Source organism: Vidua chalybeata, chromosome 9 (assembly GCF_026979565.1).
Source record: "Vidua chalybeata isolate OUT-0048 chromosome 9, bVidCha1 merged haplotype, whole genome shotgun sequence".
Lineage (NCBI taxonomy): Eukaryota > Metazoa > Chordata > Aves > Passeriformes > Viduidae > Vidua > Vidua chalybeata.
In genome coordinates, this window is record NC_071538.1 from 13,894,418 (window position 1) to 13,910,602 (window position 16,185).

Below are 16,185 nucleotides of genomic sequence, written 5' to 3' on the forward strand. Positions count from 1 at the left end.
AGCCTTTTACTCACAGGCCACTTCCAATGAATAAAACGTCAGCACGAGAGGGGTCTGGTTTCTTTTACTGATGCATCAAAGAAAGAAAAACTTCAATGTATTTATTAGCCAAGCTTAAAATGTATAGATTTATATCAGCATGCATCCAACTGTGTACTTGCAGAAACCTTCTCTCTAGATCTATGTTTTCTATGGGTATTTTTTGAAGACCAACTTGAAATGTAATTAGAATGTAATGCTGATGGAGAGAGAAACCGACAGCCCCCAGAGGGTATCATGATTCAAATTCTTTCCAAAAGTACGTTTAAAAGTTATTACAATGAAATGCAGACTCATGAGAAAAGCCTGAGGGACCATGACCATTGTAACTGTGAGCAGACATGTTTTTCTTTCCCAGTCTCACAGTAAATAGATATGGAAGCCTTCCAAGTGGCTCTCTGATCACTTTTTGCTCTGGCTGGATGTTATGCTCCTGGAACAGTTGTGGAAAACTCTAGACATGTTTTTCTCTCAGAATTAGTGCCAGCTTTGCTGGACCCAGTGACTGCGTGCATTTAACTCAGTATGGGATGTTCATCCCCCATCGGTGCTCAGGCATGCCATGACTCAGGGAATTACACAGACTAAGATGGAAGCACACTCTGCCTCAGGATCAGTGCTGACCTCAGTGACCCACATGGCACTGCTACAGGACACTGATGAAACATCCATGCTGGAACGAAGAGGAAGGCCCACACATGGCATGACATTACAGACAAAGGGGGTGCTGTGCTGCGCCTGCCTGTCACATTCCTGGAACAGTTGTGGAAAACTCAGGAGGGATGCTTTTCTCTCAGAATCTGCGTCAGCTCTGCCAGACCCGGTGATCATGTGCATTTACCACAGTATGTGATGCTTATCCCCTGTCAACACTGCTCTGCTGCCACAGTCCCAGGCAGTGTCCCTGCCTCCCATCTCTGCAGTTCCCTGGGCTGGTGGCAGCTGCAATTTCTCCCCAACATAGCCATATTTCTCACAAGCACAAATCGAGGTGGACAGGGACCCAGTTTGCAAGAGCATGACTAGGACTGAGGGACAGAGGTTGTGAAGGCAGTGACTGAGTGAATAACCTATTGCGGGACCAGTTTTAACCACAAACAAGCTCTTCGTAGAGCGGGGACCAGAGGTGTCTGTAGGGGTGCACAGGGTCTCCTCACTTTAAAATGGACATTGAGGTGCTGGAGCATGCCCAGGGAAAGCAACAAAGCTAGAAAACATGTCTTTTGAGGAGCAGCTGAGGCAGCAGGGGTTGCTCAGTCTCAAGGAGGCTCAGGGGGGACCTCACTACTCTCTACAACTCCCTGGAAGGAGGTTATAGTGAGGAGGGGGTCAGTTTCTTTTACTGCAGTGAGAGGACCAGAGGAAATGGCCTTAAGCTAAGACAGGGGAGACTCAGATTAGATGTTAGGAAAAAATTGTCACTATTCAAGTGGTCAGGCAGTGGAATAGGTTGTCCAGGGAAGTGGTGGAGTCACCAGCCCTGGAGGTGTTTAAGAGGCATCTGGATCTGGCACTGGGTGATATGGTTTAGCAGTTTAGGGGTTACAGGGGCATTGCTGGGTGGACCATTGGAATGAATAATCTTAAAGGTCTCTTCCAGCCTTGATCATTCCGTGGTTCCTGTGGGGCCTCACGGGGCCAGGTGCCCAGGCAGGTGCATAGACAAAGGAGTGAACAGAGGTACCTGAACCAGTGCCGCCGTGAGGGCAGCGTGCTCGGCACACAGAGCCCTCGGCACACGCGGAGCCCTCGCAAAGCACACAGAGAGCCCACACAGCGCCCTCAGCACCGCCCGTCCAGGCAGAGCCGCCTCAGCGCGGAGCGCGCCCCCCCGGCGCACGCGCCCGGGCGGGAGGAGCGTGGCGCGTGCGCGGCGCGGGGCGGGCGCCGGGGGGTGCCGGTGCCGCAGCAGCGATGGCGGCGAGTGCCGGGATGGGCAAGGGCGCCTCTGGCTCCAGCTCCAGCTCCATCTCCAGTTCCGAGCGGCACGCCCGCCTCCTCCTGGCCCAGATCAACCGGCTGCGCGCCGGGCACAGCTTCTGCGACGTGCGGCTGGAGGTGGGCCCGGAGGCGTTCTCCGTGCACCGCCTGGTGCTGGCGGCCAGCAGCCCGTACTTCGCGGCGCTGTTCGCGGGCGGCATGAAGGAGTCCGGGCGGGACGTGGTGCGGATCGCGGGCGTGGAGGCGGACACCTTCCACACGCTGCTCGACTTCATCTACACAGGTGAGGGCTGGCGGGGGGACGGGGGGCGGGTGCCTGGCGGCCAGAGGCTGGAGCGGGACCCCGCTGTGGTTTGGTGCCCGCAGGGGTGGTGAGCATCGCGGAGCACAACGTCCAGGAGCTCATCGTCGCCGCGGACATGCTGCAGCTCACCGAGGTGGTGGAGCTCTGCTGCGAGTTCCTCAAGGGCCAGATCGACCCGCTGAACTGCATCGGCCTCTTCCAGTTCTCCGAGCAGATCGCCTGTCACGACTTGATGGAGTTCACCGAGAGCTACATCCACGCGCACTTCCTGGAGGTGCAGGGCGGGGAGGAGTTCCTGGCGCTCACCAAGGAGCAGCTCGTGAAGATCCTGCGGAGCGAGGACCTGAGCATCGAGGACGAGTACCAGGTTTTCACAGCAGCGATGCAATGGATTCTGAAGGATGTGGGGAAAAGAAAGAAATATGTCGTAGAAGTACTGGAGCCTGTTCGATTCCCTCTGCTACCAGCACAAAGGCTGTTGAAATACATAGAAAGTAAGTGAAAGAAGGAATATCACATGCATGTATGTGAGCAAACCATGTGTTGTTCAGAGTTACTGGGCTTTGATGGACTATTCTTTACATTAATAGCATCATAAGTGAAAATATTTATAGCAAACAAGCTACATTTTTAAAAAAATAAGTACAGCTAATAAAAAAACAAGCACATGCTTTTGAAAACACCTTATAAAAGTAACGAGCATTGATTTGTCTGCTGTTTTAGGAGAAGTTAGTAATTTTTCTACAACTGAATTGCTTACAGTTTGTTACTTTTCACTGTGCCTTTTTTTAAATTCTGCTCATTTTATTCTTATTCTGCTTATGTTACTCTTGAAGGTATTCCAGATTTCAGTCTTCGGGTGGCCCTGCAAACTCTGTTGAAAGAATATTGTGAAGTCTCTAAGTCTCCCAAAGAGAACAAGGTCAGCAGTTTTCTGCAGGCTTCTAAAGGTCGTCCCCGGAGGAAAGCCAGGAAGTACCTTTATGCAGTAGGTTAGAATGTGGCTGTTTGAACCTTACGAAACAAATGAAGTAGTATCTCAGAATGCAATACTGAAGGAGATACTCGAGGATTTAAAAAAAAAAATCAAAATAATAAAAAGATACCAAAACGTTTCATTATGGCTGAGTTACCATGTTAGCAGCTTTGATTAGAATTGCACAAGAGTCCAGCATTCACATTTCTTGTCATTGTGACATGGCATTCAAAACCCAGATTTGCTGTTCAAAAATAATTTGCCTTGGGTGGAAATCTGCAAATCAGCAGAGTATTTACCCAGGGCTCACTGCTGGAATGGTGTATGCATATTCACTGCACATTTCGTTCTGATGGCTGAAGTTTTCTCTGTGCAGGACACTTTGGTTCATATGATGGGATACTTGAAATTCCAAGTTTTCAGCAAAGCTGCAGTTTTATATTGGAAGGGAACATGTTTGTTTCACTCTGTGGGCAGTAGCACCAGTTTAGAGAGCAAAGGCTGTTGTCTTTTACTGACAACATAAATTCTAATATTTGTAGTGTTGTGGCATCAGCTCAGCACAATTTCCATGACCCTCAAGGCAACTATTCTTCCTTGTATGCCAGAGAAGTGAAGCTACTTGGAAAAATCCAATTCTTTCTAGAAGTGGCTAATGGCTGTTAGTGTAATATTTTTAATGGTTTAGATATAGGAGCATGAGGATGAACAGGAAGCTCTTACTTGGCCTCTGCACTTCCTTTCCAGGTGGGTACACCCGACTGCAGGGAGGACGCTGGAGTGACAGCAGAGCCCTCAGCTGTGTGGAGCGGTTTGACACCTTCAGCCACTACTGGACCACAGTGTCCTCTCTCCACCAGGCCCGGAGCGGGCTGGGGGTGGCTGTGGTGGGAGGAATGGTCTATGCCATTGGAGGTAACAGCTGAAATAAGCTTTCTTTCTTACATGAATGCTAGAGGACTCATGTATGGAGACTTTCAAAATTATTCTTCTTTTAAGTGGTTTTGAGGATATTACAATTTTTAGGTGTAATAACAAAGGAATTGGGTTCCTTGATTCTCTACTGTCACTGCTCTGTGAATGCCTGTTAGGGATCCTGTACTGGCCAGTTTTTACTAAGCTGCTCTCCCCTCATGGTGTAGTACAGGTTGCCATATAGATGTGTGCAAATATACTCAGAGATGTTGGCTATTCTGGGGGCTTTTGTACCACCACTAAATGGAATTTCTTTTCTTACTTACAGTCTAGGAGAAGCCCATAGCATAAAAGGCAGTAGCACAGGACAGACCACTTGTGCACTGCCTGCCTGGAAAGGCTCATTATGTCTCTTTGCACAAGGATGTGATGAGTAACTCTGCCAGCCCGTCACAAAAGAATGCATATGTACTGTTCTTGTCACCGCAGAGCTCATTCTTTGGTCTTGAAAACCCAGTCAGTTGTGCTGAGGAGTAAAACGTGCAGCACTGTGGTTGTTTACCTCTCTGATGTTTTCAGTAACATTTCAGGGAACTATTGTTGAAAGTGGTTCCCAGTGATGATTCATGTATAGTCATCTCTACGTATACATGAAGCTTTTGCTACATTGGCTGTTTCACCAAAAGATAAATCTTGTAGTCAAATGTTGCTTGTCCTGGAAGAAGTTGAAGAATGTTTCAATACCTGCAGTGCAAAAGATTGCATTTCCCCTGACTCTTTCTTGCTTTTATTATGCAGGTGAGGACAACTCAATGATTTTTGACTGTACTGAATGTTATGATCCTGTTACTAAGCAATGGACAACTGTGGCTTCCATGAACCATCCCCGTTGTGCATTGGGAGTGTGCACATGCTATGGTGCCATCTATGCTTTGGGTAAGTTGTGGGGTTTTTCTAGGTGAAGTTAAAGATGTTAATTCATAGAACTTGTACATTGATTTGATCTTAAATATTACATCTTGGTGATGCAAATTCGCAAACTTAAGTTTTGAAAAACAGCTGTGTCCGTAAATATTAACATATATGCTAAATCTCTGTGGATTAGTTATTGTTTAGTTACAATTTATTTCCATTGTAGACTGACTGCATGCTGATTTCAGAATTTGTCCTGGAACAGTCCACTGCATGTCTAAAAATGCAGCTAATACACAACTTTGTGCCATTAAATTCCTTCCTGTGTTTGCTGTTATTTGCAGGAGGCTGGGTTGGAGCAGAGATTGGCAACACAATTGAAAGATTTGATCCTGAAGAGAATAGTTGGGATGTGGTGGGAAGCATGGCCAAGCCCCGTTACTGCTTTGGGTGTTGTGAAATGCAAGGTGAATATTGTTAAGTTTATATCCCTAAATAGTTCCAACAGCCATTGGATTCTGAAGCTTTGTGTCTCAGTCATGAATTCTTACCTTTGTCTTTTACTGAGCTGTCAGTCACACATGCTTGTGCCTCACTTGTTTGTTGTTCTAATAGTCTATTTTTAATTCTGCAGAAATCAAAGACTATAAAGTTCTCTCGTCTCCTGCCTTTTATCTCACAAAAAGTTTTTACATGGCTGCCAGTATGGTTATGCAGCTAGTCTTTTAGCAGATGATTGTTCGTTCTGATACTGCTTTTATTTATCTTCCATATTTGGGTTTGCATGTTTTCCTTTGTGACAATCTGAAGACTTGCCACAGGTTATTTTAAGACAGACATGTCTAAATACTTGATCAATAAATGTGCTTACTAAGTATTTGATCCCGACCAGGTCAGCAGTTGCAACCTTCTGAATTCCTTCCCCTGCACAGAGCTTCTAGTGCTCAAGCCTCAAGCTGCTCATGCAAAAGCCTTATGTATTCTACTACTGAGCAAAAGGAGGATTTTCTGACATTCTTTAACTATCTTAATGTCAGGCTGAAACTTGTGTTGTGACAGTTAATTTTCTGTCTGTATTATGAAGCCTAAAAGAGGAGAAACTCTGTTTCTGCAGGTTTGATTTATGTCATTGGTGGTATCAGCAGTGAAGGAGTAGAGCTGCGTTCTGTCGAAGTCTATGACCCCATCTCTAAACGCTGGTCTGAGCTCGCTCCAATGGGCACCCGAAGAGCCTATCTTGGTGTAGCTGCTCTCAACGATTGTATCTATGCTGTGGGAGGCTGGAATGAATCCCAGGATGCACTTGCTAGTGTAGAAAGATACTCATTCGAAGAGGTATGGCAGAGTCCCTTCTTTTCATAAATGTAGATTGCATCAGCTTTGTGTAAGATGCTATAGAGCCTGCTTCCTTTCTTTAAAAAGAAAAAGCTGGAAATTCCATTTCCTTTTCACTACTGGCTGGGTATCTTGAGTGCAAAAAAGCTTTGGTGGTCTCAGGGTCTGTCCTAAGTAGTTGTCATGGTTTAACTTTGCACAGATATACTGTAGTTTGGTAAATTCTTCTTAGGGTTAAGATGAGAGGATAGATTTCCCCTCTGGAATAGAAAGCTCAATAATCTGAATAGAGAGAAAAAACTCATTGTAAAGATAAGAGTTACCTTTTATTGCAAAGTTTGAGGATCTTCTTCTGCATCAAAATGTAGTGGTGTTTCAGCATGACTAGAAGAAGATAACAATTTTTTCCAGACTGTTATTGCTCATGTTTTTATGATGCTCTTTGGAAGAGTAGCTACTCTTAAAAGCAGAACGTAATCCCATGTGCCATCTGTTTTGCTTTTCAAATTGAATCTAGTTTTCCTGTTTCCCCCACCTCAAACTATACCATGCTCTATTTTAGAGACTGACTGCATCTTGCAGTGACTGAAGAAAGGGAGGGGTGTTGTGTGCAGACAGTATGGGATTTGCTCTTTAGAGATTACCACAATTTGGACCCCTTGTGAAAGTGTTGTCATTCCTGTCTTTGTAATCCTCTGGATATTGTAAACATACAGCATTTAAGCCTGTGAAGTGTATACACAGTGTTCTTTGTATATGTTTCAGTCCTTAAGCTTTAAAAGTTACTTTAGCAGAATCAGGGCTTGCCCTAAAGCTATTTCTTCATCTTTCACTGTTTTGTTAGGAAAAGTGGGTTGAAGTTGCATCAATGAAGATCCCAAGAGCTGGTGTTTGTGTTGTGGCTGTGAATGGACTTCTCTATGCCTCAGGAGGCCGAGCTCCCAGTCCTGATTTTGCTGCTCCAGTAACCTCTGACTCTGTTGAAGTTTATAACCCTCACATGGACAGCTGGACTGAAATTGCCAACATGATCACCAGCCGCTGTGAAGGAGGTGTTGCTGTGCTGTAAAACACAAAGAAGAAAACTCCTTCAAGGAATGAGTCAATGATGTCTCCTCAGATTTCCTGTTTCGTTGGCCAGAAACCTTTTTTAACACAGGAGCTTCAGTGGAGAATTAGATCAGAGGGATTTTCCTGAGCAAAAGAAAAAGCCCTTCAAAGTAAATTGGCTTATCCAGTGTCTTTCTCAGGAAGTATTCTGTTAAGAGTAGGAAGGCCTCTTAGAACTGAATTAAGCTCACTGAAATAAATGGTGAATTTGCCCTGTAAAAATCTGAAGAAATAATTCCAACACATTAGAGACATTAATCAAGTTGTTACTGAGCTGGCACTTGCAATCTGGAAGTGGATTACTGTCAACAGCAAGGAGTTACCTGTAGGTAAGATCAGATGGGTGATTTGGATGGCATTAGTTCTTTTTCTGGCAGAAAACAAGGAAGAGAAGATAACACAGGAAAGACTTGGTGCTTCTACTTATGACCTTGATGCATTTAAGCCTCTTTTCTGTGGCTGGACATAGTGGGCATTAAATATTAATTGGATCTTCACTTTCTGGCCACTCCACAAATTGGAATGGTGAGTGGATGAGAATTTCCTATTCTGGAAGGTTGTCCTCACAGTTCTATTAATGCCATTCCCCTTCAGCACTGGCTTTTCTTCTCAGTGGTGTCAGTGATGCCAGTAGAGCTCCGTTTTGTGTAAGCTCTGGTGAATTTTAAATGCAAATGCTATTCGTTAGATTGGCTATTCTGTTTAGGACTGCTCTTAGTATAAAAACACAGGAAAAGGTTTCTGCCCCTATATTTTTTTCCCCATAGTCAAATGTGTTTTTACCCTGTGTGACACATGCTGAGACTTGGCATTGAATACTTGCTGTTCTACAAGACACACTCTTCCACCTTCACTACATCTTGTATCCTGCCTCATCCAAGTTTGAGCCAATGGAGCTTTCTGTGATAGAATTAGCTGCATTTAGCATTAAACTGATGATATCAGTGTGCTCTTAAGGAGTTTGCATTTAGCTCGGACACACTTAGTAAAACAATACTACAAAGAGTTTGGAGTTATTTCTAGATTCAAGTTGTTTTTTGCACACTGTGGCTGCATTTTCAGCACAGCTCTGGATGATTTGGATGAAGACTGAAGTGAGGCTGCTTGAATTTTGATAGACAGTGTTATTCTGGAACACCAAACCACAACTGGATTGTCACAAAACAGGAAGCCTGGCATTTTGTAGACAAAGGAGCATTCATGCTGTTTAGGTCAATATCCCCTGTGTAAAATTAACAAATTATTACATGATAAATCCTCCAAGGTGACTGTTGCAGGTACCTTAATAATCGAGGTCCTAAAATCTAACATAAAGTTGGGCTAAAACATGCTAGATGATGGAGAGTTTCACTAATTGTTCCATAATCTTGTGTGTGCTTTTACTTCAAAGAATTTATTATGTGTCTGAATTAATGGTTTGATTTTTTTCAAGTATAAGCTTGTTTAAACTGTTTTTCATAATAAAATGTATTTTCAGAACTGACTGGAATGCTCTTGAAGATGTTGCTTCCATAACTTAGTAAGCTATATTACTAGCACTTTCATATAATAGGTCATTTTTTCTTTTTATTGGAAATCATGTTTCTCAGTAGAACACTAGGGAAAGATTGATTATAATTTTGACTATTTGAGTGGTGGAAGTAACAGGCTTCTGTAGTAAAATACTCATGTATTTCTCTTCTCAGTGTAAAATCACTCAGACTTCTTGGGAGTCTGACTGTCTTGCCAGCTCTGTTCAGCCCTCTGTGGGATGAAATTACAGGTAATATTTCTTAAGTCTTTCTTCTTTGCATTTCAGGATCCCTCTTGGAATCATTTGAGAAACACTACCTTAGCTGTATTTTATTAGTGTGGGACCTACAGGTTTACTTCTGATCCCTACCTGTAAACTTTCTGGTTTAATGGAGCTTGAGAGAATCTACAGTTGTCTGAAGTTACCTTCTCCAGGTTTTGTAACTGATTCTGTCGTGTTTGAATGAAACTTTGAAGCTGGTTGATTATGGTCTCTGATCATCAGCACCTCTTTTACCTAATCAAGACAAAAACAGGACTATTCTCTGGACCCATCTTAAAAGATGCCATGTCTAAGTAAAAAAGAATAGAAAAATCATTTTCATTCACAAACTCAATTTTATTTCCTTTATGTTCAGAAAGCTCTGAAATATATTGTTTAATAGGGTACTTTCATAGTTCAGCATAGAGCAACTGATACCCATAACTGCTTAATAAGTTGTTTAACATACAAATGTTAACAGATTGCAAAAGGGAGAGGCTGATGTACAGAGCTGCTGTTTCAGCAGCATCATACAAGATGGTTCCCTCTCCAGGACAGGCAGGTTTCTCAAACATCTGTTCTTCGGAGAACGAACAGGTAACAAATTTTAAGGGATAACATGTGCTTTATTTGGTGTAGAACAACAATGAAGAATAGTGCTTTAACAGAACTATGAGGATTATCTGGTCCTAAGACCACGTGGATGTAATTTTCAGCTTTCTTCCTGCATCTTACACTGTACTTAAATACTACTGATAAAAAGCTTACAAGAAATATGCCCACATCCCATTTCATAGGTTTCCTGAGGTAGCTGACACAAAAAAGAAAATCCATGTGACTTAGGTTGTATCTTCTACTAAATGATGTACTAAGAAGAATCAAGTACAGAGAGCATATGCTTCTGCAGTGGTTTCAGTAATAGCCCCATCATGGAGGGTTTGCAGGCTACATACAAGCCCATTGGTACCTGTCCAAATGTATGGATTCTTAGGAGGGAGAAGACAGAAGGTACTTTCAGTCCCATTATCTGCTCCCTTAGTGCCAGCACTTGAGTCCTTGTGTCACAGCATAAGTTGACAGTCCTTTAATTTAAGAGTATGGCAGATCTGTGTGGCTGTGTTGCACACAGCTTCCTTTGCCAGGCAGCCCTAAATCCAAAGAAAACCTAGGAACAGGTGGCCCAAATAGCCTTTTTAAATTCAGTAAGCCTGAGCAGGAATTTGACCTTCAATCTCCTGTAGCACCTTGTCAGCCATACAAAGCTTCCTCTTCAGCTTTTCCCCACTCCAGCACAGCAGCTGAATGACACATTTAAGGTGAGTGCTAACCCTGGCTTGCCACTGCAAACCAACCTCACCTGTCCTTTCTTACCTGCCACCGCACTGAGCACTTCCTCACACAGCGTCCCTGGAAGGGTTCAGGCTGTGATGGGGCTTTGAGCAGCCTGATCTGGTGGAAGGTGTCCCTGTGTACAGCAGGGGATTAGAATGAGAGGATCTTTCAGGCCCTTTCTGACCCAAACCATTCTGTGATTCTGTGGTTTTCAGCACCTCCTCTGAAAATAGGAGTGAAATAAGAGTCTTGTTTCACAACACAGCAATTGAGAAGAATGTGCTTCTGCATAATGCTCTGCTACTTCTTTGAACACCAAACTAGAACTGTTTTCACCTTGTTATGTTGTTTTCCCCACCTCAGAACATGATCACACATTACAGTCAAACTTTCACAGTTTGAAATGTTAGTCATAGTCATGAATAGTCATGGAATGCTCTCATAGTTCAGCACAGAGTAATTCATACCCATGTCATTTTGAATCTCCATTCTAAATTCCTAGAGCAGCAACATCTCATTCAGGAGTGATTCTTTGTTCTACAGATAAGGACAGACTCATGCTTGCCTTGGAAGTAATTGCTATTTACAATACTTCCCTCCTGAACTAGCTTCAAAATCAGTTGGAAAATAATTTTGCTTCAAGCATAAGCATCTTGATCCCTGCTGTCATACGACTTCTAAGCACAAATCAGTCTTTATTTCTCCTGGAACTCCATACAAATACCTTATTAGCAGGTAACAGCTTTTCCTTAAGGATTTATTAATTTATGTTCTGCTGTATTTTTCTATCATCACTTTGCTCCCCTTCTAAGAAAGCTTTCAGTGCAACAGTGGCCAACAGGGATAATATCATCACCACTGTTCCCACTACCCTCAGTATTTTAAACCACCTGGGGTAGGGAGGAAGAAGGGAAGTGTCATAATGCAGCGCTACCCCTAAGGCCACCGTGAGCGCGACTGCTCCCTGAGTGACATCTTTGAAAAGCAAGGCTTGGCAGGCCAGCAGAGCAGGAACTGTGCCGTTAGCCAGGTTCAGCCAGTCTGGCTTGGCTGGGCTGTTTTCTGGGAGAGCGAAGCCCCACCTCATCCCCCCCAGGAACGAGGCTGTGGCAGCACCGTAGGCAACCTGAGCAAAGGCCAGCTCTGGGCAGTAGGTCCCCTGCGTGGCCATGGCCAGCGGAACAGCCACAAACGGAATGAGCCCCCCCAGGCTTAAGTAAAGGGCTGGCTTGGGACAATCCTTCAGTGATCCCAGGCCTTCTTGTGGTTGTGCCTCACGTTCTGCAGGGGGTTTCTTCGTGGAGACGGGGAGAGAGGTGTGGAAAGCCCGGAGCTGGGTTGTGTAAACTGATGCTGGTTTGAGGCTCGGAGGTGTGGAGAGAGGACGTGCATCTCTCTGCAGCTGGAGGGCCAAGGAGGAGCAGGTTGTCTTATTCTTCCCATGGAGCAGCAGACTGGCACCAGGTAACTTCTGCAGCTGCAAGCACAAAACCTCTTCTGAACACTGCACAGTGCAGGCTTACAGACCTGCAGGTACCTAAACAAGCTCCTGAATATTGTACCAAGTGGTTTTCCAGGTCAGGTCACACCACAGCTGTCTCTGCTTTTGAATTTCAAGTGGTTTTAACTGAACTAATGAAGGCACCCAATGCAGCTGATGAAGAGCAACTGGGCTCTGCAGAGTGCACACGCAAAGCTCACTCAGTGCCCACCTACCCCTCCCCACACACTCTCTAGGCACTTTGAAGACATATCAGTCCTTCTCAGAGTAAAATATAAAATAGTTTCATATAGAAGCAGGATGAAACCAGCTACTGTCCCCTCACTACTCCATCAAGAAGCGATAGGAAAAAAAACTTTGAGACAATAAAACTTGATTTGATAAAAGAAATAGCTTTGCCTAAAAGTGCTGTAGAAATGATGAACTATTCCAGAAAAGCTGAGTGACACACTCCAACTTGGAAGCCACCTTTTTTTTTCAAAGCTGCAAGTCCTATCTTTTGCTATTTTACTTTTAAATAAAATCAGAAAAAAAAATCCTTCAGTAACTTACTTTGAAAGGTGTGTTGAAGCAGCATCGTTGTATGAGAGGAAACATTTGTTTTGTCAATGCCCTAAAACAGAAAGATTCAGAAGAAGGTCTGAAACCGATGAATCACTGAGGGGTCTGATGCTCAAAGTTTAGTCACAGTCTGCACTTATCAAGTACAAGAGTCATATTTTTAAATATATATATATACATAACATATGTATTCAATCAGTACTTGCCCACTGCAGAATACTTAATTTCAAGCAGCTCTATGAGCTGAAATTCTAAAGTTGTATTGAGTGTTGCAAGAACAATTTCCAGTTAAAAAACTGAGTATCAGGGAACAGGTGATGGCTTCCAGTTCATGGATCATCTCCTCTTCAAGGGATAAGTGGCTTCACAAAACTTATAAAGGAGCACTTCCTCACACGCAGGAAAAGCGATCATTAATAAAAAAAGGAGCAGAAAAGCCATCCCATGCAAGCTGCAGGTAAGCTCCCTGCCGGGGTACGACACTCACCGGGGGAAGGTGGGAGGCTCGCCCTGGATTTGACTCCGCAGTTCCCGGTCCTGCTGCGCTGGGAGAGAAAGGCGGCTCCGGCAGCCACACTGTCCTGCCGGAGGGCGAAGGGAACGGAGAATGTACGTACAGAGGGCGGAGGCGCCGCTCTGCCGACCGGGCAGGACTGACCGTGCGCTGCCACCCCCGGACCCGCCAGCTCTGGCGGCTTCCGGTGCCCTCATAAGCGCTCCGACGGCGCCCGGTGCCTAGCGCCACCGGTCCGGGCTGGAACCTGCGCGACCTATCGTGCTCCGCCGGGCCGCGGAAGGGTCCACCGAGCCGATACCGGGGGCGGCAGCGCCGGTCACTCTCAGCCCGAGGACCGCAGCCGGTCTGGCAGAGGAGTGACACCCTGCCCGTGGGACAGAACCTCTCCTGGGGAGCTGTGCAGCCGTTCCTGCTTTCTGGCTTCCGGCATCACCGCATCGGGCAAGCCTTTCACAGGCGGACTACATATCCCAACCGCCCTGCGGCGCGCCGCCCGCCCATCTGCACGGCGGAGATGGCGGGTAACCTTCTGGGACGCGTAGTCTGCGGCTGCTTCCGACAGGCGGTGCCGGGGGCGGCGCGAGCCACGGCCTCTGATTGGTGGGGCTGGAGGCGCGGGGGCCGGGGCGGGGGCAGGGAGGGGGAGCCGGGGGGGGGGCGTGTTCCTTCCGCGTGCTCGGCCCCGCCCCGCGCGCGCGCGGGCCCCGCCCCCTCCGGCCCCCGGCCGGGCAGGGCTGGGCGGCCATTTTGGGCAGAGCTTTGTTATGGTTGTGGGGCCGCCGGAGCCGCGCCAGGGCCCGCCCGGTGAGTGCGGCCCCCGCGCCGCCCCCTCCGCGCCCCTAGCGCCCCCCGCGCCCCCTCCGTCTTCACTCGGCCCCTGCCGCCCCCAGGCCCGCCCCGCCGCCCCCCGCGGCACCGCGGGTTCGGTGCGGCCCGGGAGCGGCCTCCCACCAGGCCGGGCCCCCCCCCCCCCCCCCCTCCGCGCTCGGTCCCGCGGCCGCGGCGGCTCCGTGGGGGGGCAGCGCGAGGTCCCCGCGGGCAGGGCCGGGCCGGGGTGGGCGGCGGGGGCCGGGGCTCTGCGGGTTATTGTTTCCTGTTCAGCCGGGAAGTTCGTAGCGCTGACACTGCCGGAGCTGAGCTCCTGTCATGGGGCCGTCCGTGAGCGGGGCGAGGCGGGGGGGGGGGGGGTGCGGACCGGGGCGGCGGGTGAGTCCCGGGGGCCGGGCGGGGGCGACCCCGCTGTAGGCTGGAAACGAAACCGGGCGGCCCGGCCGTTCCCCTTCGGCTCCTCCCGGGCCGCGCTTCCCGGCTGCCCCCGGCGGGAAGGGGCGGTCGGCGCCCGGCAGTGACACGTGGGCTGCGGGCAGCCGGGGCTCGGCTCGCTCTGCCCGCTGCCAGCGAGCCTGGGGAACTTGTCAGGTGCCGCTCGGTGTCTGCTCGTAGGGAAAGAGCGCCTGGCCCGAGCGTGAGGCGGCTCTTTCGGGCGTCAAAGTTATTTCCGTGTGTCCGGTGTGTTTGATGCCCCTTTGGCCTAAGGTCTTGTGTGATTTGACTTAAAGGGCTGGGGCTGGACTTGGTCAGAACGCGCCTAGCGTTTCTAATATCCATTTAAGACTTTGAATTCAGTTCAGTTTAGTAACCAGCTGTTTTCGAACGATTTTAGAGCAGTCAGTAGGTGTCTGCACAAGTTACGAGTTTTTAAACAGCTCTAGAAGAACAGTAGCTATTTAAATTCTTACAAGTAATGGTGGAATGGTTTAAGAGTGTTGCTTAAAGATCTTTTTATATTACCATGACCAGGTAGGTCAGCCTGCCTTTCCCCGCCCCCGAGCTGTGAGTGACACAAGTGTTAGTAATGTTGATAATACTCTGAAACGTTGCAAGTGCCTGAGCAAAGTGTGGAAATAGCAAAGAGGGGGAATGGAGATAACAGCTGAGATAATTGGAGCGCCATCAGAGCTGAGTTTACTGTAGAGTTGACATTGCTTCTATAAAAATGTTAGGTGGTTATGAAAAAAGCTTATGCAAATGTTACTTCATGAATGAAGATGGCTGGTATTTCAGTGAAAGGTTCCCTGTAAAGCTTATCCATTTGGAGACTGGTATCTCAAACTTCCAGTTTCTGGCTCGGGAAGAAAACAGGTGTAGAGCAGTGGTAGGAACAAATAAAATTCCCAGATTTAAGAGGAACAGCTTTTCCTTGCGCTCTTTCACATCATTTCTGGAGGAAAGTCCCTTTAAGAACTTACTAAAAGTTTTGTATTTAGAATAGAAAGGCTTCAGGTGATACTTCCTTATGGTGTTGGGTTTTTTTTTTCCAACTGTTTGTAGTGAAGTGCAGCAACCCCTCTGCATTTTATATTCATCTGGTTTATAGCCTTAATCCTATATGACACAGAAGTTTCCATTGCAGATATCATACGAGGACCTAAAGTGAAAATATGCAGGGAACAGATGGCATTTAAAAAAAAACACAAATCCTGGTTTTTCTGCAGTGTCTCAGAAATATGAGGAGCAGAGTGCAGATGTGAAATACAACAAATCAGATGGAAGTGCATACTTTCTGAATGTTAGAAAAACATCTTCACTTTGAGAATATTACAGGGTATGGTCACCTTGTTTCAAATATGTGACTGCTGCATGGTGTTACTGAATCTTGATGTTCCTGTTTTAAATTAGGAAATTAAGTCATTACAGGAAAAATAATATTCACTAGTATTTTCATTAAATGGAAACAGTGTTTCAGGAGTTGTGGGATCTTTATTTTAATACAAAAAAAATGCTGTGGTTAGATCTGTGAATTTCTTCAGGAGTGTGGGATGTCAGATAATGTAGTTCTTGCCTTTACAAAGTGAAGAAAATCTATTGGCTCAGGAGTTAAAGTTACCTTCCCCCCCCAGTGTTACAAGTTGTTTGAAGTTAGTTGTGTAACTGCTGGATTGACTTAGCTGTGAAGTGTACTCCAGGG

At 46.5% G+C, this 16,185-nt stretch overlaps 4 protein-coding genes across 4 annotated transcripts in view; 2 read left to right on the plus strand and 2 right to left on the minus strand.

The window, feature by feature from the left end:
- Positions 1–1,829, minus strand: part of MAST2 (microtubule associated serine/threonine kinase 2) — a 216,021-nt gene extending 214,192 nt beyond the window's left edge. The window contains exon 1 of the mRNA XM_053950715.1: positions 1,724–1,829. The gene's annotated coding sequence lies outside the window, so the exon portion shown is untranslated. The remainder of the gene's footprint in view (positions 1–1,723) is intronic.
- Positions 1,830–1,953: 124 nt separating this feature from the next.
- On the plus strand, positions 1,954–9,015 carry IPP (intracisternal A particle-promoted polypeptide). Its single transcript, XM_053951011.1, has 8 exons — positions 1,954–2,263; positions 2,347–2,778; positions 3,121–3,276; positions 4,008–4,175; positions 4,974–5,111; positions 5,432–5,554; positions 6,202–6,422; positions 7,267–9,015. Exons 1-8 carry the CDS (start codon positions 1,954–1,956, stop codon positions 7,489–7,491), a joined length of 1,773 nt encoding a protein of 590 aa, XP_053806986.1. The 3' UTR covers positions 7,492–9,015.
- Positions 9,016–9,650: 635 nt separating this feature from the next.
- Positions 9,651–13,732, minus strand: TMEM69 (transmembrane protein 69). Its single transcript, XM_053951057.1, has 3 exons — positions 13,188–13,732; positions 12,692–12,752; positions 9,651–12,115 (listed from the first exon to the last, which is right to left on the minus strand). The coding sequence occupies exons 1-3, from the start codon at positions 13,409–13,411 to the stop codon at positions 11,399–11,401; spliced, it is 1,002 nt and encodes a 333-aa protein (XP_053807032.1). The 5' UTR covers positions 13,412–13,732; the 3' UTR covers positions 9,651–11,398.
- A 181-nt stretch (positions 13,733–13,913) lies between these two features.
- Positions 13,914–16,185, plus strand: part of GPBP1L1 (GC-rich promoter binding protein 1 like 1) — a 32,083-nt gene continuing 29,811 nt past the window's right edge. Inside the window, exon 1 of the mRNA XM_053949960.1 lies at positions 13,914–14,021. The gene's annotated coding sequence lies outside the window, so the exon portion shown is untranslated. The remainder of the gene's footprint in view (positions 14,022–16,185) is intronic.

What these genes read in the sequence shown, in the direction of transcription:
- IPP (XM_053951011.1), top strand. Translation starts at nt 1,954, where the DNA reads ATGGCGGCGAGTGCCGGGATGGGCAAGGGCGCCTCTGGCTCCAGCTCC. An exon ending in GAAGTACCTTTATGCAGTAG is followed by an intron (nt 3,277 to 4,007) that starts GTTAGAATGTGG and finishes CTTCCTTTCCAG; the next exon opens with GTGGGTACACCCGACTGCAG. An exon ending in TGGGTGTTGTGAAATGCAAG is followed by an intron (nt 5,555 to 6,201) that starts GTGAATATTGTT and finishes CTGTTTCTGCAG; the next exon opens with GTTTGATTTATGTCATTGGT.
- TMEM69 (XM_053951057.1), bottom strand. Translation starts at nt 13,411, where the DNA reads ATGAGGGCACCGGAAGCCGCCAGAGCTGGCGGGTCCGGGGGTGGCAGC. An exon ending in GAGCCTCCCACCTTCCCCCG is followed by an intron (nt 12,753 to 13,187) that starts GTGAGTGTCGTA and finishes TTTCTGTTTTAG; the next exon opens with GGCATTGACAAAACAAATGT. An exon ending in GCTTCAACACACCTTTCAAA is followed by an intron (nt 12,116 to 12,691) that starts GTAAGTTACTGA and finishes TTGTGCTTGCAG; the next exon opens with CTGCAGAAGTTACCTGGTGC.